Source organism: Gobius niger (genome assembly GCF_951799975.1).
Source record: "Gobius niger genome assembly, chromosome: 13".
Taxonomy (NCBI): domain Eukaryota; kingdom Metazoa; phylum Chordata; class Actinopteri; order Gobiiformes; family Gobiidae; genus Gobius; species Gobius niger.
In genome coordinates, this window is record NC_136864.1 from 2,320,259 (window position 1) to 2,345,430 (window position 25,172).

Sequence of the window (25,172 nt, forward strand, 5' to 3'; positions counted from 1 at the left end):
CTTCCCGATTCACTCACACGTCCTCCAGCTGTTCTGACCCCGGGGCCACACCAGGTCATCTTTTACGAGGCCTTGTCCCAAAAGGACATGCCTGGAACACCTCCCGCAAAAGGCGACCAGGAGGTATCCGGAACAGATGCCCGAGCCACCTCAGCTGCTCCTTTAGACGTGAAGGAGCAGCGACTCTACTCCGAGCTCCTCCCGGGGGTGATGGGTGCGCCCAGCCACCCTGCGAAGGAAGCTCATTGAGGTGAACACCCACTTGAAACTGTCCACCTCCTCCATGTCCTCCCCTGGATGTTCAGCGCTGTGTGTGGTCGTGTCTTCCTCCTGAAGTTCATCACCACCTCCTTCGTGTCACTGGTGCTCAAGCACAGGTGGTTACGCTCACACCAGTCCACGAGGTCCACGATAAACGACGGTTCTCCAGGTCGTTCCCCTCAGACACGCCGTCCGTCTACAAGGAAAGCTTTGAATTATTGTTATTAATAAAGTTTATTGTATCTATTTAACTATATCTTTGTAAAGTCTCTCCGCTTGATTCAGGAGTTCAGGCCTTTGTAGTTCAGGTTCCAGCCTTTAGGTCTAAGGTTTCGAAGGCAAAGGGAAAGGTCAGACTCTGAGTGTGCCCTGACTGCCCCCTGATGGATTCATGAGGGAACTACATGTACAAAAGAAGCTGCGCTGACAGGCACGCTCCACCAGGTGGTGCCAAAAACCACTGACGGCAGATGAAGCTGACAGGTGGAAAGTCCTTCAGCTTTACTGATAAACGGAATAAATCATCTGGACAAAAAGTGCATTAATGAACATCACGTCCTTCAGCTGGATCTCAAACCTGTCACTTTGTAACAGAAAACATCCAATCTTCTGCTGGACGAGTGCTCATTAGTCCGTTAGCCTGACTATATTTGTATTATTTTACTGTGGAGAGGGTTCAACAACTCCTCTGTTGGTTTCAGCCTTTCAGGTAAAGCTCTTAACTCCCGCCGGAAGCGAGCACAGTTTGTCCAGTTTGGCCTTGACCAAAAAACAGCTTCTTGAAAAAAGCGTCTAAATAGCGCCAAAAACGCAACAAAAAACTTTTCTTTCTTTTTTTATCTTTTTTTTTTTTTTAACAAAAAGTAGCAACAAAAAAAACGTGACAAAATAGCGCCAAAAACCTAACAAAAAAACAAAACAAATGGTAACAAAAAAATGCAAAAACGTGACAAAAAAAGCGATTTTTTTTAAACAAAAACGTGATTTTTTTTTTTTTTTTTTAACAAAACGTGACAAAAAAAATCCCAAAACGTGACCAAAAAAGTATTAAAAATTCCCAAAACGTGACAATTTTTTTTAAAAAACGTGACTTTTTTTTTTATAAAACGTGACAAAAAATTCCAAAAACGTGACAATTTTTTTTTTTTAAACGTGACTTTTTTTGTTATAAAACGTGACAAAAATTCCCAAAACGTGACCAAAAAAATATTAAAAATACAAAAACGTGACAAAAATGTTTACAAAAACGTGACTTTTTTCTTTTTACAAAACGTGACAAAAAAAATCCCAAAACGTGACCAAAAAACTATTAAAAATACAAAAGCGTGACAAAAAGAAAATAGTAAAAAAGTAACGAAAAAATTTCAAAAATACGGCCAAAAAAAGGGACGACAGTGCGGCAACAACTCATGAGCGTTTACATTTGGGTAAAGCGTAACTGGAGAAAATGCCCTCGGTCCCGGTGCGGGTTAAGAGGTTCATAAAGTTGATAAAGAAGTAACACAAGCTTTATTTTTACAAAAGAAAAGTACAGTCGGTTTCATTACTTCCGCCTTGTTGTGCGCATGCGCGGTGTCCCCTCAGTACATAACACACAAGAACTGAGCCGCACATGCTGGAGCTTCAGTGACAGGACTTTGTGACTGTTTGGAAACCGCTCCTGACCCGCTCCTGTCCCGCCATGTAAGTTGTTTTTTTTGTGGTTCCCGGGGGGGTGGGGGTGGGAGTGGGGGGGTCACAGCCGGGGCAGAGGCGCTCGTGCTCGGGAGAGACGGGGTTGACCTTAAACCTGCCACTTTGGAGATAATTATCATCATATCCGCTGCTCTTGTTTAGCGAAATTATGACACTTCTCGTAAAATTCATTGATTTATTTTGATATTTAGTATATGTAGTGATTATATATAGATGTTGTACTCAGATTGTCACATAAACATAGACTGCCATGAACCAGGTTATTCCACCTGCTGATTTCGGGCATATTCCAAGATGATGACGGGGCTCACACTTTTGTTGTTTAATGTGTGTAAATAATAAAGCCCTGACGCACGCGCTCTGTTGTTCTTGGACAGATCAGTGAAGTGTCTCATGGCAGCTGCTCCTGGAAGAGGCCGACTCTGAGTCCAGGTACAGACGGTTCATCAGAGAGCGGAGCCTGGGGGGGGTTTGTGTGGTCAGTGTGAGGCTGACGGAGGCTGATAATCTGCCCCAGGGAGTGTCCGGCGCACCCTGCCTCACCCCCTCACCCCCCCCCCCCCCCTCACCCTCACACAAACGTATAGAATGTGAATACTGGATCGAGCCTGGTTTAAATGTATGGTTTTAATGTGTTGCTGTATGTTCATTATAAAAGGCTGGTCTGTGTGTCCAGGGCCGGGCTCCCTCCTGAACCATGGGCACACTGGGCAGGGTGGCAGTGCTGGGCGGGGGCATCGGGGGCCTGGCAGCCGCGCATTACCTCCGCAAGAGCGCGGCGGGCGCCAAGGTGAGGCTCTAACTTTAACCTCTTTTACAGAAACTATGTGTTAGATGGATGTTCTGTACCTGAAGATTCTGTGTCTGTGTGTGTGTGACCTCTGTGTGACCCCCGTGTGACCCCCGTGTGACCCCCGTGTGACCCCTGTGTGACCCCTGTGTGACCCCTGTGTGCAGGTGCTGCTGTTGGAAGGCAGTGAGCGGCTCGGGGGCTGGCTGTGGTCCAATCGGAGGCCTGACGGAGCCGTGTTTGAGCTGGGGCCCAGGGGGGTGCGTCCGGTCGGAGCCGTGGGACGAAACACCCTCAACCTGGTGAGTTTCTGGACAACACACAGGCTGCTCACGACAGCAGGGCTGAGCTGAAAGAGCCGAGGTGTCGCCGTATCGCCAGTGTTGGGATTGTTGACAGTGACGTTGGAGCGGAGCCACCGACAGGGTAGGGTTAGCATCCGGAGTTAGCTGCAGACCGGCTGCTAGCTCAGATTGATCCTGTGAAAACAAGTATTATGCCAGGGGTGCCCTAACTTTTTGTCTCCGAGGCCAAAATGAAAAAGTGCCTGCGAGTCTCGGGCCAAACACAGGGATGTCAAGCACGAAAAACACATATAACTGCAAATTATAAAGCTACTTTGTTTTATTTACTTTTAATGTTTTCGAAAGCACATACATTTGCATTTGTTTCTACCTGTGCAAATAACATGCTATATAAAAACAAATTGTAACTCTGGCAAAAGCCTAATTTTAGTAGAACAAAATCAACCATTAACCAAAAGAAAACACGTGTATCTACAGCAGCTCAGTAACTTTACCTCGTTCGTTAACTCGTTAAAAGAAAATGCCACATTAGATTATTTCGAAAGTGTCAGTTCAGCATCAATTCTTTTATAAGTCATTTTTAACATATACTGATGTTGATGTCAACAACCTTTGCAATAAATGTTGGAAAACTGTGAAAGTTGATGCAACAAAGCTCTGTGATTGATAAACACCAAGACACCACAACAGTGTTTCCTTAACTCTGTGAAAGGAGTGAAACAGCGCCCCCAATTTGACGCTGGTGGTCAAAAAGTGAACTTCATCCATATTTACCATTGAGAATGAATGGAAGAGAGTTAGTATTTACCACACGCAGCGCTACAGTAGGTCACTCTCGCGGGCCAACAAAATTGTTTCGGTGGGCCAAATTTGGCCGCGGGCCCCACTTTGGGTACCGCTGTATTATGCACTAATAACATCAATAAAGCCGTAATTACATAGAGCAGCCTTTATGATGATCACACACTGAGTCGGGCTGGATACATCTGTGGTTTATTGCAGACTTTTCATCAACAATGAGCTTTAGCCGTAGCATGCTAACAGGGCTAACCTAGCAGAGCCACTTGCCACAAGTAATGTCCCTCTATTCAAGTGTACGGGCTGGATATAGGCTTTAAATACTGGGGAGATCCTGTCGTACAAGGCCGTGGGAACCTAGGGTCCTGAGGGTGCTGCAGCTCCCCCTGGTGGAAAGTTTACAAACTGCAGGCAATATTAATACATAGGACCCACTGCTTTGCTGTCGGAGACCATGGGGTGTAGTTAAAGACCCATAGGACACGGCAGGAGCTAAGAGGGACTAGTTAGCTCCAAAACAGCAGTTAGTTTTCAGGCAGGAGCTCCTTCCAAGATGTGGCGACGCTTCAGGACACGCCCGGGAAAGTGACTGGATCCACAAACCCGACACATTCACTTTGTGGCTGAAGTCGTTTCATCGTTTGTAATTTTGTCTCCTCTTCCTTTACGGGACGGTCATGTGACCTGAGAACATTCGTGCTGAGAGAGACGAGGCTCTGGACTTTGTGACAGTTTTTGTTTCCTGCACAGAGACATTAACCGCGTCTGCTGTGAGCGCAGGTGGAGGAGTTGGGGTTGGGGTCAGAGGTCATCCCGGTGACCTACAGCCACGTGGCGTCGCAGAACCGCTTCCTGTTCGTGCGTGGTCAGCTGTGGAAGATGCCCGCGGGCCTCAGGTTAGGACCCGCTCCGTCTGGATCACGGTGGAAAGGAGCTCTTCCTGAACGGCCTTGTTTCTGCTTGTTCTGCGTGTGTGTTTCCCGTGTGTGTGTATATGTGTGTGTGTGTGTGTGTGTGTGTGTGTGTATATGTGTGTATGTATGCGTGTGTATGTGCACAGCGGGCTCCTGAAGACCACGCCCCCGTTCTCTCGGCCGCTGCTGCCTCTGCTGCTCAGAGAGATGTTCGTGTCCAAGAATCAGCGAGACGACGAGAGTATTCACGCCTTCGTTAGCCGCCGCTTCAGCCCAGAGGTACTTCCTGTTTCAGTACTTCCTGTTTCAGTACTTCCTGCTTCAGTGCTTCCTGTTTCAGTACTTCCTGTTTCAGTACTTCCTGTTTCAGTGCTTCCTGTTTCAGTACTTCCTGTTTCAGTACTTCCTGTTTCAGTACTTCCTGCTTCAGTGCTTCCTGTTTCAGTACTTCCTGTTTCAGTACTTCCTGTTTCAGTGCTTCCTGTTCAGTACTTCCTGTTTCAGTGCTTCCTGTTTCAGTACTTCCTGTTTCAGTGCTTCCTGTTTCAGTACTTCCTGTTTGCAGCTCAGTTACCGTGTTGTGCCGTTTTGCAGTTGGCCGACATCGCGGTGGACAGTCTGTGCCGCGGCGTGTTCGCCGGAGACTGTCGGAGGCTGAGCGTCGGCGCCTGTTTCCCCGACCTGCTCCGAGCGGAACGACACCGCGGCTCCGTCGTCCTGGGCATGATCCTGGGCACAGGTAATAACATGTGTAATAACATGTGTAATAACATGTGTAATAACATGTGTAATAACATGTGTAATAACATGATCCTGACCACAGGTGTAATAACATGTGTAATAACATGTGTAATAACATGTGTAATAACATGTGTAATAACATGTGTAATAACATGTGTAATAACATGTGTAATAACATGATGCACAGGTGTAATAACATGTGTAATAACATGATCCTGGGCACAGGTGTGTAATAACATGTGTAATAACATGTGTAATAACATGATCATAGGCTCATGTGTAATAACATGATGCACATGCGTAATAACATGTCCTCTGGTTTCTACATAACTGACCTGTGCGTGTCCTGCAGGACCCCGGGCGGACGTGGCCCCGGGGCCCCTGGCTCAGAGGGCCCAGAGGGAGCGCTGGGCCCAGTGGTCTCTGCGCAGGGGGGTCCAGTCCCTCCCCGAGGCTCTGGGGCGGAGCCTGGAGAACAGCGGCTCCGTGGAGCTGCTCACAGGAGCCGCGGTCACAGGGCTGGAGCCGACGGGCTCCGGGTGGACGGTGAGAGAGACACACGCAGACCCAGACGCAGACTCACATTTACAGACGCAGACGCAGACACAGATTGTTAGTGAAGCTTTTCTCACGCATGTATCGATACTGGGTGAAAAATATTGATCCTAATTAGCATATGCAAAACGAAGGCGTGGCACAGTTATAAACACAAAAGGACGATTGTCTTCATTCTGTGACAAACGGCTCGACAGCAACAGAGGATTGAACTGAAGCAAACTATTATTATTCTAGTTTTAGGTTCTGTTTGTCAAATGTTTATGTAATTCTATATTTCCAGTTAAAGTAACATCATTTTAATTTACATATTAATAACACATTAAACTAGAAATGCAATGGCTGCGCCATTGCGATTGACTGCGGAATTGCGGGAAGCGAATGCAGAAATTGCATAAACTGTTCAAATTGCAGAAATTGCTTAATTTGCATAATCTAATTTGCATAAACTGGTAAAATGCATAAAATGTCATGTTGCATAAACTGTATAAACTGCATAAAGTGGTAAAATGAATGAATGGGTTAATTTGCATAAAATATGTAAATTGCATAAACTCTTTAAAATTCATAAATCCTAAATGGCATAAACTCTTAAGTTGCATAAATGGTTTAAAATGCATAAAGTGGTTAATTTGCATATATTGTTAATATAATGCATAAACTTCCATAAACTGGTCAAACTGTTGAAATGGCCTCAGTGCTTGATTGGCAGAAGCTGCACAAATGGCTGAAAGGCCTGGAGTCTCCCCATTGGCTGGATTCCCCCATACACACCAATGCAAACATTTCAAACTCTCGTATAAAAAAACTGGAAAACTGCAGAAGGACAATTTTTTCTCAAAACCCACAAGTTGCAGAAGCTGAACATGCACAAAGTGCAGAAATTGCAGAAAAAAGTGCAGAAAAGCATGGATTTGCGGCAGCCCCATTATAAGTCAATGGGAAAAATCTCCGACATTTTGGCCGATTGCGGAAAAACCATAAGTTGCAGAAGTCCCAAAAGTAACAGCACCTTCTCCTCAACATGCGGAACATTTTGATGCATAACTTGCATAAATTGCACAAAGCATGAAGGTGCTGAAAGCTCTAGAAAATCGGGAAAAAGATGGAAGAGGAATAATAATAAAGAACATGAAAACCAATAATTGACTGCGGAAGAATTCCGCAGTCAATCAATAACCAGTTTTTGAGATGTATGTTGAAATAAGAAATGAGCAGCATCGGCTCCTAAAGTATCGGTATTGATTCAGAAACATCTGGTCCATCACAGCGTTCAGACTGTTCTGCTGCAGCTGTGTTATCGTTTAGAAGAGTAAACTGCACACGGAAGATTCTGTGGAGAAAGATCAGAGAACCTTCTCCAGGACTGACTCATCAGACCAGGGCTCTTTAACGAGGGCCAGTTTAATGTGAAACTTTACACATGTCAAAAACAGCTGTACCAGTCTGTGTCAAAGTTCGTGTTTCTGGAGCTCCAGGAGACCATCACCGTGTATCAGCCTCTTCACAGGAGCTCCTGAGGTCAGACCAGGCTCCTCTGACTCTGTGTTTGTCCCTCTGTGTCTCCCGTAGATCCACTCTGAGCACGGGCAGACGGCGGCCGACCACATCGTCTCAGCTCTTCCTGCTAAAGGTGGGTTCCTCTCAGGTCGTGCTCCTCCTCCTCTCTTCCTCCTGTGCTCCCCCTTCTTCTCCTCCTCCTCCTCCAGTGCAGTAACATCTTGTCTTTTCTCCAGCACTGGGAGCCGCCCTCTCCTCCTCCTCCTCCTGCTCTCCTCTGGTGGAGCTCCTGCAGCAGGTCTCCTACGTGTCCGTGGCCGTGGTCAGCCTGGAGTACGAGGGCTCCGTTCTGCCGGTCCAGGTAAGACTGAGACCGGGCACGAGTATCAGAGAAAGGTTTAGGTTCTGAGCCTGTCCCGGTCTGTGCCCAGGGCTTCGGTCACCTGCTGCCCTCCTCAGAGGACCCCGCGGTGCTGGGCGTCGTCTACGACTCGGAGTTCTTCCCTCAACACAACAGCCCTGAGGGAGAGAGCACCCGGCTGACGGTGAGCACCCCCCCCCCCCCCCCCCCCCCCCCGTGAGTATCCAAACCCGCGTGTAACCCCGGTGTGTGGCAGGTGATGCTGGGCGGCGCCTGGTTCCACGAGGCCTTCGGGGACCCGGACCTCGTGAGCCTGGACGAGCTCGTCTCCAGGGCCGTGTCCGCGGTCGAACGACACCTGGGCGTCAAACAGAGCCCCCGGTGGAGCAGCGTGGAAGTGCATCGGGTACTTTACACAGGCTTTACATTTACACACCAGCACAACACGACCCGGGCAGAGCCGTGGGAAGATATTTTAGTTAGGGGGTGCTGAGGGACAAAATATACCCCCAAAATACTTTTTCTGTGCATAAATCCAATTTATTAACCTCGCCTGAACCAAGAGCATTTTCTCCAGTTCAGCTTTACCCAAATCCTGTAGGCCAGTGTAACACCCTTATTTTGAAAGCTAAGACCTACAAACTTTCCTCACATCAGATTTTTTTTCATCATTTTTTTGTTGGGCAGTCGTCTCATTTTTGTCAAATTTTTGTCACTTTTTGTCATATTTTTTGTCTTTTTTAATCAATTTTTTGTCACATTTTTTGTCTTTTTTAATCCATTTTTTGTCACATTTTTTGTCACATTTTTTAACCTGGCTAACACCAGGCTGCTGTGTGCGCTCGAATTATTTCGAACTGCACAACAGCCTGGGGACCATGGCCAAATCTCCGGTGGATTTGGGAACCAATCACAGAGCGAGGAGGGACGGCAAGACGATGACGCGCTATTCGATATATGGAAGCTTGTAGTTTATTTACGGATAATAAAAAAAAAGTTTATTTACGGATCCAACATGACGGCAGCAGACACGATGGTATTTTTTGATCAAGCTTAGACCTTGTTCTAAATAGTTTATATTCAAAAGTTTACAGCGGGTACGTCATACGTCATCTCATACGATGATATGATTGGCCATGGCCTCGTGCAGACGCATGAGAGACTTTTTTTTTTTTTTTCGTATCGCCCAATAAACGACTATGGACGATCGTAAACCACACCTCTCCTACGAGAAAATGAATTGGTGTCCCCAGACTAAATATCACTTGTGATTTTAGTCTGGTGTTAGCCAGGCTACACATTTTTTGTCTTTTTTAATCAATTTTTTGTCACATTTTTTGTCACATTTTTTGTCTTTTTTAATCAATTTTTTGTCACATTTTTGGTCACATTTTTATCACATTTTTGTCATTTTTTGTCACATTTTTCATAAATTTTTCGTCACTTTTTTGTTGCTATTTTCACACCTTTTTTCCAGAAGCTTTTGGACTGGGGGTGAAGCTGGAGAAAATGTGCTCGGTTCAGGTGGGAGTTAAGGGGTTGATATTGCCTGCAGTTCACAAACTATCCACCGGGGGGTGCTGCAGCGCCCTCAGCACCCTGGGTTCCCACGGCCTTGGACCCGGGGTTAAATAACCGGCTTACAATAGACTTAAACCATCTTTACCTTTATGTGAGGGCTTTTAGTTTGTCTGAGATTAACCAAACACAGGTCTAGGACTTTGACTGGGGCTCCACCGACACAGAAGAAGAAGAAACGGAATTAAACCAGATTAACCTGAGGATTAACTCAAAACATTGTGAATTGAATGTGATTTTATGATTTGTGTTTCTCTGACAGGACTGTATCCCTCAGTACTACGAGGGACACGCCCGGAGAGTCGGTAAGTCCTTTTAAATACAGTGAACTAGTGAGCGGCGTGCGGTGAGGAACAGGTTGTAGAGACTCCGATATAACGTCACCAAAATAGAAAACGCTGCTTCTGTAACAGCATCTTCTGTTAAATTTGCACTATAGACATTTGTCGTTCACATTTCATCCTCAAAAAGACGGTTTAGGCCAGAAAGTTTTCCCTTTGAATCATCCCTTCACATGTAAACTGTCTATTGTTGTATAAAGACACAGCGCCCCCTTCACATCGTTGGGGGCAGTGCAGGAAAGGAGATAAAGTCATAAACTCAAATGAACAGGTTTGTGCGTGAGCAGATTCTTAATCCAGATGATCGAAAGACAAAGGTCCAAACAAAACACGAGAACGAGCCCAGGTCAGTGTGGGATCGGCTCAATTTCAAAAACTGATTGAACATTAAGCTAGTTTTAAACCACAAAACTGATCCTTGGAAATCCCAGAAGAACAGAAGAAGAAGAAGAACTTGTGTTTATGAAGTTCATTGTATTTTAGTTTAAATAATTTGGTAAAACATGGCCGTCAGGCTGTGTAGCATCTGTTTTCTTCACTTGCTCCTCTCTCTCCTCTCCCTCTTCCTCTCTCTCCTCTCTCTCCCTCCTCACCCTCCTCTCTCCCTCCTCCTCACCCTCCTCTCCCTCCTCACCTGCTCCTCTTTCCCTCCTCACCTGCTCCTCCCTCCCTCACCTGCCTCTCTCTCCTCCCCCTCCTCCTCTCTCTCTCCTCCTCACTTGCTCCTCTCTCCCTCCTCACCTGCTCCTCTCTCCCTCCTCACCCACCTCTCTCCCTCCTCACCCTCCTCCCTCACTCCTCACCCTCCTCTCTCCCTCCTCACCTGCTCCTCTCTCCCTCCTCACCTGCTCCTCTCTCCCTCACCTGCTCCTCTCTCCCTCCTCACCTGCTCCTCTCTCCCTCCTCACCTGCTCCTCTCTCCCTCACCTGCTCCTCTCTCCCTCCTCACCTGCTCCTCTCTCCCTCCTCACCTGCTCCTCTCTCCCTCCTCACCTGCTCCTCTCTCCCTCCTCACCTGCTCCTCTCTCCCTCCTCACCCACCTCTCTCCCTCCTCACCCACCTCTCTCCCTCCTCACCTGCTCCTCTCTCCCTCCTCACCTGCTCCTCTCTCCCTCCTCACCTGCTCCTCTCTCCCTCCTCACCCACCTCTCTCCCTCCTCCTCACCCACCTCTCTCCCTCCTCACCCACCTCTCTCCCTCCTCACCCACCTCTCTCCCTCCTCACCCACCTCTCTCCCTTCTCACCCACCTCTCTCCCTCCTCACCCACCTCTCTCCCTCCTCACCCACCTCTCTCTCTCCTCCTCACTTGCTCCTCTCTCCCTCCTCTCCCTCCCCACCTGCTCCTCTCTCCCTCCTCTCCCTCCTCACTTGCTCCTCTCTCCCTCCTCACCTGCTCCTCTCTCCCTCCTCTCCCTCCTCTCCCTCCTCACCTGCTCCTCTCTCCCTCCTCTCCCTCCTCACCTGCTCCTCTCTCCCTCCTCACCTGCTCCTCTCTCCTCCCTCACCTCCTCTCTCTCTCCTCCTCACTTGCTCCTCTCTCCCTCCTCACCTGCTCCTCTCTCCCTCCTCTCCTTCCTCACCTGCTCCTCTCTCCCTCCTCACCTGCTCCTCTCTCCTCCCTCACCTCCTCTCTCTCTCCTCCTCACTTGCTCCTCTCTCCCTCCTCACCTGCTCCTCTCTCCCTCACCTGCTCCTCTCTCCCTCCTCACCTGCTCCTCACTCTCCTCACCTGCTCCTCTCTCCCTCCTCACCTGCTCCTCTCTCCCTCCTCACCTGCTCCTCACTCTCCTCACCTGCTCCTCTCCCCCCTCTCTCTCTCTCTCCCCCTCTCCTCTCTCTCCTCATCCTCCTCACCCTCCTCTCTCCCTCTCCTCAGAGCAAATGCGCGGCTTCATCAAGTCCCGCCTCCTGCCGCTGTCCCTGGTCGGCTCCTCCTATGACGGCGTGTCTGTGAATGATGTCATCTTCAGTGGACGCTCGGCTGTGGAGAAGCTGTTTGGAGCTGATCAGTGACGTCGAAAAGAAGTGTTTCTGTTTTTTACTTTATTAACTTTATGTAAATGATTGAACGACCTGCTGCAAAGTGAAGTATTTTAATAAAGAACGATCTTGAATGTTGGATTTTGTGTATTTAAATCGTTTTTTTTGCACCAGGTGAACAAAACAAAGGCGTGATAATAAAAGGAGCATTTTATTGACCTAAGACTCACACACACAGTCACGTTGGAACAGACACTGACACATTATCGCAGCCCGAGCTTCTTCTTCTCCTTCTGCTTCTTGCGGACGACGTCCATGTTCCGGTCCCTCCACATGCTCTTCCTCAGCTTGATGGGACGGCTGCCCACGTACTTCCCTGAGGACAGAGAGGCTCGTCAGGACGGGCAAATACACCAGGAGAACGGGGTGTAGACTCATGTTCTTGGTGACTCTGACCCGGAGGCAGGGAGATGAAAGACTGTATGCAACAAATGTGACAAAAATGCAACAAAAATGTGACAAAAAATGTGACAAAAATGCAACAAAAATGTGACAAAAAATGTGACAAAAATGTGACAAAAAATGTGACAAAAATGCAACAAAAATGTGACAAAAATGTGACAAAAATTCAACAAAAAATTGAAAAAAATGTGACAAAAACGTAACTAAAAAGTGACGAAAATTCAATAAAAATGTGACAAAAATTCAACAAAAACGCAACAAAAATGTGACAAAAATGTGACGAAATTTCAACAAAAATGCAACAAAAACACAACAAAAATGTGAAAAAAATGCAACAAAAATGTGAAAAAAATGCAACAAACGCAACAAAAATGCAACAAAAACGTGACAAAAATGTGAAAAAAATGCAACAAAAATGTGAAAAAAATGCAACAAAAATGTGAAAAAAATGCAACAAAAATGTGACATAAATGTGACGAAATTTCAACAAAAATGGAACAAAAATGTGACGAAATTTCTACAAAAATGCAACAAAAATGTGAAAAAAATGCAACAAAAATGTGACATAAATGTGACGAAATTTCAACAAAAATGGAACAAAAATGTGACGAAATTTCTACAAAAATGCAACAAAAATGTGAAAAAAATGCAACAAAAATGCAACAAAAATGTGACGAAATTTCTACAAAAATGCAACAAAAATGTGGAAAAAATGTGAAAAAAAATGCAACAAAAATGTGAAAAAAATGCAACAAAAATGTGAAAAATGTGACGAAATTTCAACAAAAATTTGAAAAAAATGTGAAAAAAATGCAACAAAAACGCAACAAAAAAGTGCAACAAAAACGCAACAAAAAAGTGACGAAATTTCAACAAAAATGTGACAGAAACATACAAAAGGTGACACAACACAGCAACAACGTGAGGAAAAAGGTCAGTTTTGTTGGTCTTAGCTTTCAAATGAGGCGTTACACAGGCCTATAGCCAGAGGACAGAATGCATTCGGTTTAGGCAGGTGGTAAGAGGTTAAGTTGTATTACAGAAACAAATGAATTTATTCCAAGTTTCACCTGTATTAAAACCTCTTAACCTCCGCCTTAACCGAGCACATTTCCTCCAGTTTGGCTGCCGTCTTCCACAAAGGAAATGACCATATTTGGATTACAGCGTCGTCTCGGTCACAGCCTTTCCTGCTACACGTGGATACCGAACATGTCAGTATTTGTGAATGAATAAGCGTGGGAAAGGCCAGGGAGCGTCAGACATGTTGGAGGACATTTCACAAAAAAACAAAAAAACGTTACTTTTTTTTTTTTTTGACTTTTCCAAAAGGTCCACACATTTTCCAACTTTTAATTATTTTTTTTTGAATATTAAAAAAGATATATATCCAAAATGTTCCAAACTTCACTCTTTTTTTTTTTCAATTTTTTTTTTTTTTACTTTTCCAAAATGTCCACAAATTTTCCAACCTTTTAATTTATTATTTTATTATTATTATTTTTTTTCTTCCAAATATATAAAAAAAAATTATCCAAAATGTTCCAAATTTCACTTTTTTTTTCAATCGTTTTTTCCAGGTCCACAAATTTTCCAACCTTTTAATTTTTTATGTACATTTTTCTTTTTTTTTTTAAACTTAAAAAATAAAAATAATCCAAAATGTTCCAAACTGTCTCCCTCAAAGGAAATGACCATATTTGGATGTGTAATGTATTTTGTATTTGGTGATAAAATGTGACAAAACGTTATAAAAGGAGCATCGTAAAGGGTGAGTTTGTTTATGTGTGACTTTGAGATTAAAGCTCAGACGTTAAAGGAATAGGCCACCGTTTTTACATACTGAGATATGTTCTTACCTCACTTTAGTCGAGTTAATATATCCCCGTCTGGTCTTTGTCCGTGCGCTCTGTCAGGCAAACGGAGCACATACGCAGCCTCTCCCACATGTCATATAAAAACTTCCTCCGCTCACTTCCGTCAATAACCTTTAGGAGTTACTGCGCAGATGTTTTACTCCTCGTATCATTACGCCTCACAATATAGTCCCCCTTTTTATTTGCTTATAAAATCGACATGTTACATTTCTGTGTGAATACACTTCGCATGAAAACACTTCACGTAACTTTATTTAAATAGGGAACACGTGGAAGAGCTTGGTAGCTTCTATCGTGAGCTTTTTTGGAGCTATATGACATGTGGGAGAGGCTGCGTATGTGCTCCGTTTGCGTGACAGAGCGCATGGACAAAGACCAGACGGGGATATATTAACTCGGCTAAAGTGAGGTAAGAACATATCTCAGTATGTAAAAACGGTGGCCTATTCCTTTAAGGGAGAAAACGAGCTCCAAACTCCTGCCACATAGCTGACCCTAAAGTGGACACCTCTTTCATGACCGATCATCCGGTGAGTCTCATAAGGAAGTGCTTCACGCTCACCGTTCATCTCGCGCATGGCTCGCACGTAGTCGTTCGGATCTTTGAAGCTGACGAAGCCGTAGCCTTTGGTTTTCCCCGTGCGCTTGTCCCGGACGACCTGCAGGGGCAGAGGCGTTACAGTCACAGGGTCAGGGGCAGGGGAGGAGCAGGGGAGGAGGGGGAGGAGCGAGAGGAGCGAGAGGAGGGGCAGGAGAGGAGCAGGAGGAGCAAGAGGAGCAGGGGAGGAGGGGGAGGAGCGAGAGGAGCGAGAGGAGCGAGAGGACGAGGCGCACCTTGGCTTTGAGGAAGGACGGGTATCTGCTGAAGGCTCGGGCCAGGATGTCGTCGTTCACCTCGTTGCCCAGGTCTCCGCAGAAGATCCGGAAATCGTCTGGAACGCACGGACACAAGGGGGGAAAAGCAGAATGAGCCAAAGCAACAAACTTAAAAGGACTCAACATCACAATCCTGCCTGAGGATCAAGTTTAGAGTTTCACCTCTTCTTGGTTTCTAGTGCTTTACAGTCAGGTATTGTTGTGGCTGGTGTAACTGTGTGGGCAGTGTAGTAGCAGGCAGACCCAGGGCAGGGAAGTGAAGCTTTGGTTTCTTATATCAGTGAGTGTGAGTGTGTGGAGGCCTTGGCCGCTCGCCTGAAGGAAAATGAGAAGAGTCTAAAAGTAGCGCCTCAATGCAGAGCAGAGCGAGAAGAAACCTGAACATGACAGAGTCGCCCTTTGAGCCGTCTCAGGTCTGTGCAACGACACAGTCAACTAAATACTCGACCCCTCGGTACAGGAGCTCCTCCCTCTGAGCTCAGGGCTGTACCTGGTCTGGAGCTCCGCCCTCTGAGCTCAGGGCTGTACCTGGTCTGGAGCTCCGCCCTCTGAGCTCAGGGCTGTACCTGGTCTGGAGCTCTGCCCTCTGAGCTCAGGGCTGTACCTGGTTAGGAGCTCCGCCCTCTGAGCTCAGGGCTGTACCTGGTCTGGAGCTCCACCATCTGAGCTCAGGGCTGTACCTGGTCTGGAGCTCCACCATCTGAGCTCAGGGCTGTACCTGGTCTGGAGCTCCGCCCTCTGAGCTCAGGGCTGTACCTGGTCTGGAGCTCCACCATCTGAGCTCAGGGCTGTACCTGGTCTGGAGCTCCACCATCTGAGCTCAGGGCTGTACCTGGTCTAGAGCTCCACCATCTGAGCTCAGGGCTGTACCTGGTCTGGAGCTCCGCCCTCTGAGCTCAGGGCTGTACCTGGTTAGGAGCTCCGCCCTCTGAGCTCAGGGCTGTACCTGGTCTGGAGCTCCGCCCTCTGAGCTCAGGGCTGTACCTGGTCTGGAGCTCCGCCCTCTGAGCTCAGGGCTGTACCTGGTTAGGAGCTCCGCCCTCTGAGCTCAGGGCTGTACCTGGTCTGGAGCTCCGCCCTCTGAGCTCAGGGCTGTACCTGGTCTAGAGCTCCACCATCTGAGCTCAGGGCTGTACCTGGTTAGAAGCTCCGCCCTCTGAGCTCAGGGTCGTACCTGGTCTGGAGCTCCGCCCTCTGAGCTCAGGGCTGTACCTGGTCTGGAGCTCCGCCCTCTGAGCTCAGGGCTGTACCTGGTTAGGAGCTCCGCCCTCTGAGCTCAGGGCTGTACCTGGTCTGGAGCTCCGCCCTCTGAGCTCAGGGCTGTACCTGGTTAGGAGCTCCGCCCTCTGAGCACAGGGCTGTACCTGGTCTGGAGCTCCACCATCTGAGCTCAGGGCTGTACCTGGTCTGGAGCTCCGCCCTCTGAGCTCAGGGTCGTACCTGGTCTGGAGCTCCGCCCTCTGAGCTCAGGGCTGTACCTGGTCTGGAGCTCCGCCCTCTGAGCTCAGGGTCGTACCTGGTCTGGAGCTCCGCCCTCTGAGCTCAGGGTCGTACCTGGTCTGGAGCTCCGCCCTCTGAGCTCAGGGCTGTACCTGGTCTGGAGCTCCGCCCTCTGAGCTCAGGGCTGTACCTGGTTAGGAGCCCCGCCCTCTGACCTTAGGGTCGTACCTGGTTCCCACTCCAGCAGAGAGGCGTCCTCCCATGTGGTGCCTGCGGCTGTGCGGATACACTTCTTCATCTTCTCCGACTTGGGCTTCCTCTTGTCCTCAGACACGCTCTCCACCTGCTCCACAAACAACAGCGTTAGCTCTCTGTCTGCGTCTGCATCTGCGTCTGCGTCTGCTTCAGGAGAGATCAGTCACCTCAGCGTGGTGAGGCTCTGGCTCTGATCTGCTGGCTCTCATCGAGCTGCTGCTGCTGAGGCTCTCCTCTGTTTCCTTCTTGTCCAGGAGTCCGGCGGCTATGATGGCCGCCTGCTGCTCCGCCACACGCGCCGCCAGCTCCTCCTGTAACGAGCAGAGCCTCAGCCGTAAACACCCCATGTTGGAATAATCTACGTCTATAATCTGTAGGCAGTTTCCACATTTGAGTGGGGTTTCACATGTTTTCAGGGAACTGCCAGGATTGTTGAGTTAAATCTCCAGACTCACCATGCGCGCCTGCCTCTGCATCCGCTCCGGTTTGCGCTGGATGGTGGCGGGGGGGGCGGAGTAGACGGTGGGGGCAGCCTGGATGACGGGGGCGCTGTTGGAGGCCACAGACGGGCCGCTGCTCTCACCCACGGGCGACATCATGTCCCTGACCTGAGAGGAGACACGGCCGGATGAGAACTTCACAACACACCACAGCTCGAGTAAGTAAAGGAGTAAAGGAGTAAGTTAGAAGAGAAGACTAGTAGTAGTTAGTGATGTCCTGATCCGGTGCTCGGGATCGGTGGCCAGTCCAGGTATTTTTGAGAGTCTGGATCAGATTTGCTGTGGATCTGAGGTCCTGAAAGGCCTTTAGAATCAGATGGAGCTGAAACTATAATATCTGCTGCTGTTGTTTTGTGAAGGAGCTTAACCTCTTAACTCCCGCCTGAACCGAGAGGATCTTTTTCCTCACGTCATTCAACTCATTTTAGTCAATTTTTTATCACATTTTAGAAATTTTTTAGTCATTTTTGTAACCAATTTTTTGTCATTTTTTCGTCATTTTTCATATGAAGTTTTTGTAATTTTTTGCCACATTTCTGTCGCATTTTTAGTCATTTTTTTTTGTCATTTTTTGGCCATTTTTTTTGTCAAATTTTTATCATATTTTTGTCATATTTTGGACATTTTTTTGGCCTTTTTTTTTTTAATCAAATTTGTGTCATTTTTAGTCATATTTTTGTCTTTTTTTGTCATTTTTTGGTCAAATTTTTATCACATTTTTGTCACATTTTGGCCATTTTTTTTAATCAAATTTGTGTCATTTTTGTCATATTTTTGTGTCATTTTTTGTCACATTTTGGACATTTTTTTGGGCTTTTTTTTAAATCAAATTTGTGTCATTTTTGTCATATTTTTGTCTTTTTTTGTCATTTTTTGGTCAAATTTTTATCACATTTTTGTCACATTTTGGCCATTTTTTTTAATCAAAATTGTGTCATTTTTTGTCATATTTTTGTGTCATTTTTTGTCACATTTTTGTCATTTTTTTAAATCAAATTTGTGTCATTTTTGTCATATTTTTGTCTTTTTTTGTCATTTTTTTGTCAAATTTTTATCACATTTTTGACATTTTTTTGTCATTTTTTTAAATCAAATTTGTGTCATTTTTGTCAGATTTTTGTCATTTTTTGTCAATTTTTGTCACACTTGTGTCTTTTTTTTCACATTTTTTTTTCAATCAAATTTTTGTCATTTTTTGTCACATTTTCATCAATTTTTCGTCACTTTTTTGTCAATGTTTTCTCGCTTTTTGGTCACATTTCCATCATTGTTTTCGTCTCAGTTTTGTTGCTTTTTCTCACCTTTTTCCCAGAAGCTTTTGGATTGGGGTAAAGCTAAACTGGAGAAAATGTGCTCGGTTCAGGCGGGAGTTAAGGGGTTAAAATAAAAGGTAATAGTCGAAGTTACCACAGGTGCGACGTTCATGTGCTGGATGGGCTGCGACACCTGCGGCTGGCCCTGCAGAGGAGGGGGCACCATCATGGGCGGGGGTGGAGGGGGGCGGGGCAGGGGCGGGGCCATGGGCAGCCTGGTTCCTACAACAGAGCACAGTTATTCAGAACAAGCCCTCGGAGGCGCCGGCGCGACGGCTCGATCACTCACCGGGACGCTGCAGGATGTGGGGCACGAAGGCGGGTCGCATCATCGGGGGAGGGGGCCGCACTGGACACACGGGGGCACAGGTCAATGCCCAGACACGTCAACAAAGGACAGCTTCAAGAGTGAGCGTTATGATGTGATTTAAAGAGGATTGATAAGGGGGGTACCTGGAGACACAAAGGCAGGGGTCGGAGGTCCCACAAACCCAGCGGCTCTGGCGTCCAGGGTCTGCTGCACCTGAACACAGCGTTGAGAGGGGAGAGTGTGAAGTTTGGAGCTGATTCCCCGCTCAGGCGTCGGCTCTGAACAGCGTGTGGAGGACTAACCTGCTGGTAGGTGTTGGTGCCGATGATGGGCCGCACCATGGGGACCGCCAGGGCCATGGGCACAGCCTCGATCACAGCGGGACCGCCTGAGACCGGCCCGCCCAGGACCTCCTGCTCGAAACTACACACAGAGGCTTCAGGTCAGCAGACAATACAACAACACAGAGCAACGAGACAAAATACAGCAGAATTCTCTTTGGTTTAGTTTTAAATACGTTTCAGAGTTGAAATCCAGCTGATTCAATACAAACAGTGAAGTTTCCAAATGCAACCCTGAACATAAGGACCAACCAAACGGTAATGTTAGAAGAAAGCAGATGTAGTGGTATAAACAGCTGTACAGCCACAGCTGAACTTGTGTCGCCTTAAGCAGCAGATTTTAACTATACAGACAGAAGGTTAAGGTGAACTTTATTCTCCCTTTAGGGAAACCCGTCCTCTGCATTTGACCCAAGCTTCGTTACCGCTGGAGCGACCTGTGCGGCGCAGGGGGCGGTGACAGTGCTGCGCCCGGGACCATCTCGAGATGTGGAGTCAGGCAGATGTTCAGAATCACCTGGCTGGAGGATTCACCTGTCAGGGAGCGCTTTCCTATTTAGACGGCCGCCTAAACCAGTGTTGTTTTTGGCCCTTTTAGTTTTAGTCTTAGTCTTTTGGATGAAAATGCTTTTAGGTTTAGTCACATTTTAGTCATTTCAAAATGTGATCGTTTTAGTCACGTTTTAGTCAGACGAAAATTAAAAAGGGTTTTGTCAAGTTTTCGTCCAGTTCATTATAAGAAGTTATAACTAATTTCAATAAGTCTTGGAAATTGGGATAAATAAGAGCTTCTATTGGCTTTTGACAAAAGATGACACCACGATAGGCACTGGCAGAAGTGGTCGGCCGACTGTGAACAGGACTTTTCCCAAAAGCGCCCGCTCTCTTCGTCCATCGCTTCCAGATTTATTTTTTTATTTTTTTACCAACAGCGCTGTCTGCACATATGTAGCCGACCTCAACGTGCGTTCTGTGCTCATACGCCACGGTATTGAAAACTGTCCTGAGAAACAATAAAGTCCCTGTGTTTGACGCTCCGAGGAGGAAGTACGTGAGCAGTGACCGCACGCCACGGGGGGAGAGAGAGAAAGAGGCGCCGCTGCCGCATCACGGCGCCGCTCCGGGTCACGTTTACCGTGTGTTCTCTCACTCCGCGAACAAACTCTGTTTGTGAACGATCTGACGAAAAACCTTCTCCCATTTTTGTCTCGTCTCGTCTCATTGACGTAAACTCGTAAACGTCTCGTCATGTTCTCGTCCCCAAAGAGCTAATTTTAGCTCGTCAACGTTACGTTATCGGCATTAAAAAAAGGGGCGTCAACGAAAAGATATCGTTATCGTCTTCGTCGACGAAAACAACACTGGCCTAAACAACACCGGGCTGCCACCTTCACAAACTACTTCTTCTTCAAAAAAATATACATACATACATATAGTTAATAAATAATTGTTCAATGAACTAAGTCTGGATTACAGCAGATGTTGGGATTGTGGAAGTAGAATAACAGTCTTGAAAGAACAAAAATAATAATAAATAACGCAAACATAAAATGTTTCACATTGTGTAAAATATATTAGTAATTGTGAGTCAGTCAGTAGAACAAATGTTCGATTTGAACTTCTCTACCTCAGATTTGGGACACAGACAAGTCGTGTTTATGAAATACTAATAAACAATCCAACATAACATCTAAACTTCTTGGTCTAGTCATATCACAGCATGTTTATATTTTACTGCATTGATTAACCTGCATATATTACTCTATAAAAGCTTTTATTTTTCTGCTAATAAGCTAAAATGATTCAGTTGCATTTGAAAGTCGTATTCACAGAGGTCCGGCCCTGTTTAGGTACATATATCTGTGTATTTATCAGGTATTATTGCACTGTATTGATGAACTCACAGAGCCATCTCCGCCTCCATCTCCTTCAGCCGATCCTCGCCCAGTTTCCCTGCCATCCTGAGGGAAAACAACACAGATTATCAGTCTTTACCTGCAGACTATAGAGACGTGGAACTGAACATGCACTGCGAACACTGACACTTTTTAATAGAGTCCGTTTCATTTTTTACTGTTTATACTTTTTGGTAGTCATTGTAAGACACCTCTATTTACTATTGAAGTGTTTGCACATTTCCTGTATATCCTGCACAGCCTCAGTGTTTCTGAGCTCAATGTAACAAGTGAATTCCTCCACTGTGAGATCAGCAAAGGTTTATATGAACAGTTACTTCTGGCTCGGAGACATTAGCACGATTAGCTTAAAACTACCGCTTTATTGACAAAAGCTACAAAACAAACCTGACTGTCCTGAAACATTGACGCGAACGGTCTGGATTTGTGTTAAAATAATAAATAAATAAATCACAGAGAGCTCGTACCTGGCAGACGTAAACACAGAGAGCCGTGGAGATTATAAGCGGTTAGCCGTTAGCTTTAGCTTTAGCACAATATCGCTCCTCTAACGCGGTTCCGAACAAACCCGCGCCGGCTGATGACTCTGTGATTTGGGTAAAGCCGTAAAACAGAAAATGAGGAGAAACGGCTCAGGTTTAAGAGGTTAAACTGGTCGAGGCGAGCGGAGTTTGTAGCTTATTCGCATGTTTGTTGACTTCAGAAGGACGACATGTTTGTTCTTCTTCTTCGGCGCCCGCGACACCACACGTGACACGAGCGCCTCCTGCCGGATATAAGCGATCGCTTTAAAAAACACAATAAATAAATATACATAAATAAATAAATACAAATAAATAAATATATATACATAAATAAATACATAAATAAATATATAAATATTCATTAATAAATAAATATACATAAATAAATAGATATAAATAAATAAATAAATAAATATAAATGAATACAAAATAAATAAATATACATAAATAAATGAATATAAATAAATAAATATACATAAATAAAAATAAATAAATAAATATAAATAAATAAATATAAATAAACAAATATACATACAAAATAAATAAAGATAAATAAATAAATATACATAAATAAATATACATACATACATACATAAATAAAAACAAACAAATAAATAAATATACATAAATAAATAAATAAATAAATAAATAAATAAATATAAATAAACAAATATACATTAAAAATATACATAAATAAATATAAATAAATAAATAAATGAGCTTTCTACTTTAAATAAATTAACTTTAAATAATTTTCCTGAAGTTCAAATAAAAAGTAGTGGCCCAAATATCTACACGAGTAAGAGTAAAAAAGTTCTTGGAGAAAATTTTACTTGAGTACTGCGAGTATTTATTTGATTCATGTTTCTTTCGTGACATAAATTATGAGAAACAAAACCTGTAATTATGTAAAAAAACAAAACAAAGAAAATAGTATAAAAACTGAGAATAATTAAGTAACTAAATAAACCTATTTTACGTCAAAATGAAGATTTGTCAGATAAAGATTTACTCGCAGTGTCACAAGTTACTGCAAAAGTTCAGTCACTTCAAAAAGCTACATGTACTTGAGTAAATGTAACTGAGTACTGACCACCTCTGCTGGTAGTTGTGGCTCTAACTGTTAAACTTTATATTCATTGTTAACCCCTTAACTCCCACCTTTTCTCCAGCTTTACCCCAATCTAAAAGCTTCTGGAAAAAAGGTGTGAAAATAGCAACAAAACTGAGACGAAAACAAGGATGAAAATGGGGAAAAAAGTGAGAAAAAACTGACGAAAAAGTGACAAAAAATTGACAAAAATTTGACCAAAAAGTGAGAAAAAATGGACAAAAAAAGTTATATGAATTTGACGAAAAAATACGAATAATTTGACCAAAAAGTGACAAAAAGTGACAAAAAAATGGACAAAAAAAAAACCGAAAAATTTGACACAAACAGAATAATGCACATTAATGCCAGAAGCCTCTTGTTTGAAATATGGGCTTTCACTTCTTTTTATTTTTACTATTAAGTGTGTGATGTGTTCAAGGTCCAAACAGCTCAGCGTTTTGTAATCATTTTAATATGGAGGTTATGTTGCAGCCAGGACCTGTCCCTCAGTCCGTTAACCCCTTACCTCCCACCTGAACCGAGCACATTTTCTCCAGTTTGGCTTTACCCCAATCCAAAAGCTTCTGGAAAAAAAGGTGTGAAAATAGCAACAAAACTGAGACGAAAACAATGATGGAAATGTGACAAAGAAGTGAGAAAACACTGACAAAAAAGTGACGAAAAATTGATGAAAAAGTGGCAAAAATGTCACAAAAATGTCACAAAAAAATGACAAAAAATTGGATGAAAAATTGACGAAAAAATAACAAAAAATTGACTAAAAAATGACAAAAATGTGACAAGAATTTGATGAAAAAATTACAAAAAATTAACAAAAAATTAACAAAACAATTACAAAAAATGTATACAAAATTTACGAAAAAATGACAGAAATGTGACAAAAAATTGATAAAAAATTACGAAAAAAAAGACAAAAATTTGATAAAAAATTGACTAAAAAATGTCAAAAAATGGACAAAAAAATGACTAAAAATTTACAAAAAATTAACGAAAAAATGTCAAAAATTTGTCAAAAAAAAGACAAAAATTTGATAAAAAATTGACGAAAAAATGACAAAAAATTGACAAAAAAATGACGAAAAAATGACAAAAATTTGACAAAAAATGACCAAACAAATGACAAAAAAGTTACCAAAATGAGTTGAATACCCAACAAAAAAATGATAGAAAAAAAATCTGATGACGTGAGGAAAAAGATCCTCTGGGTTCAGGCGGGAGTTAAAGGTTAATCTCTGGAGAACACCTGCCAGAGAGACTCCGCCTCTGGCTCCTTCAGGTTCCTCTTGTGGATTTTTAGCAGCGTCATGTCAGTCATGGCGCTGTCGGGGCGGGGGGCGGGGGGGGGGGGGGGGGGGTGTTGGTCACCTGGTACAGTAGCTCCTGTGGGCATGTTGACTCTGCCCAGCCTTGGACCTTGACCTGGTCCAGAGCAGATAAGATAACGGCTCCGCTCTGAGCCTCCTCAGACTCAGACACAGTCCAGATCTAAAGTTTAAGACCCGTCGGAAAGTTACAAAAAATCACATTCTGCTCGGCACATTTTCTCCAGTTTGGATTTGCCCAAATCTAAAACCTTCTACAAAAAAACAACAGAAGAGTAAAAGAAAAGTAACACAATGGCAACAAATGTGAGGAATAAGTGACAAAAATGTGACAAAAAAAGTGACGAAAGCATGAAAAAAAAAGGGAAAAGTGACAAAAAGTCTATGAAAAAAAAAGACAAAAGTAACATGAGGAAAAAAAATCTGTTTCGATGAGTTTCGTTGTTCTTAGCTTTCAAATGAGGCCTTACTCTGGCCTATATGCTGTAACATTTTAGATTTAGATAAAGCTGAATGGGAGAAAATAACTCCCGCCTGAACCGAGAGGATCTTTTTCCATCATTTTTTTGTTGGGTATTCAACTCATTTTTGTAACTTTTTTGTTATTTTTTATTACATTTTTTGTAATTTTTTGGTCACATTTTTGTCTTTTTTTCGTCATTTTTTTCTTCGATTTTTTAATAAATTTTTTGTCAATTTTTTTGTCACATTTTTGCCACTTTTTCATACATTTTTCGTCACTTTTTTGTCACATTTCCATCATTGTTTTCGTCTCAGTTTTGTTGCTATTTTCTCACCTTTTTTCCAGAAGCTTTTGGATTGGGGTAAAGCCAAACTGGAGAAAAATGTGCTCGGTTCAGGTGGGAGTTAAGGGGTTAACAAGGCTCCAAGGAGAACTTCAATATGGAAAAAGAAGAAAAGAAAGTGAGAAAAAAACAAAGTAAACCTTTTATTGAAAACATTAAATAACCTGGAAAAAGGCCAGTTTATTTGGTTTTGTATCTGTTTCGGAGCGTGGTGTCCTGCACTGCCCAGCCCCTCCCCCTTCCTCTTCCTCCTGCGCAGCTCCCTCCGCTCCACAACAGTCTTTCACCATAGAG

At 44.4% G+C, this 25,172-nt stretch overlaps 2 protein-coding genes across 2 annotated transcripts; one reads left to right on the forward strand and one right to left on the reverse strand.

Annotated features, from left to right (window-relative positions):
• Positions 1 to 2,639: 2,639 nt before the first annotated feature.
• Positions 2,640 to 11,855, forward strand: ppox (protoporphyrinogen oxidase; the record flags this gene model as incomplete). The annotated part of the gene is made up of 12 exons (XM_079569806.1): positions 2,640 to 2,746; positions 2,914 to 3,048; positions 4,630 to 4,745; positions 4,910 to 5,042; positions 5,358 to 5,502; positions 5,857 to 6,050; positions 7,632 to 7,692; positions 7,796 to 7,920; positions 7,991 to 8,104; positions 8,177 to 8,326; positions 9,761 to 9,803; positions 11,719 to 11,855. The coding sequence occupies exons 1-12, from the start codon at positions 2,654 to 2,656 to the stop codon at positions 11,853 to 11,855; spliced, it is 1,446 nt and encodes a 481-aa protein (XP_079425932.1). The 5' UTR covers positions 2,640 to 2,653.
• Positions 11,856 to 12,021: 166 nt separating this feature from the next.
• On the reverse strand, positions 12,022 to 21,844 carry rbm42 (RNA binding motif protein 42). The gene is made up of 12 exons (XM_079569836.1): positions 21,580 to 21,844; positions 21,101 to 21,157; positions 19,158 to 19,278; positions 18,999 to 19,068; positions 18,835 to 18,894; positions 18,640 to 18,767; positions 17,188 to 17,340; positions 16,900 to 17,043; positions 16,706 to 16,820; positions 14,996 to 15,093; positions 14,724 to 14,820; positions 12,022 to 12,198 (listed from the first exon to the last, which is right to left on the reverse strand). Exons 2-12 carry the CDS (start codon positions 21,154 to 21,156, stop codon positions 12,086 to 12,088), a joined length of 1,155 nt encoding a protein of 384 aa, XP_079425962.1. The 5' UTR covers position 21,157; positions 21,580 to 21,844; the 3' UTR covers positions 12,022 to 12,085.
• Between the last annotated feature and the right edge of the window lie 3,328 nt (positions 21,845 to 25,172).

What these genes read in the sequence shown, in the direction of transcription:
- rbm42 (XM_079569836.1), bottom strand. Translation starts at nt 21,156, where the DNA reads ATGGCAGGGAAACTGGGCGAGGATCGGCTGAAGGAGATGGAGGCGGAG. An exon ending in ATGGAGGCGGAGATGGCTCT is followed by an intron (nt 19,279 to 21,100) that starts GTGAGTTCATCA and finishes CTCTGTGTGTAG; the next exon opens with TTTCGAGCAGGAGGTCCTGG. An exon ending in CAGAGCCTCACCACGCTGAG is followed by an intron (nt 16,821 to 16,899) that starts GTGACTGATCTC and finishes TTTGTGGAGCAG; the next exon opens with GTGGAGAGCGTGTCTGAGGA.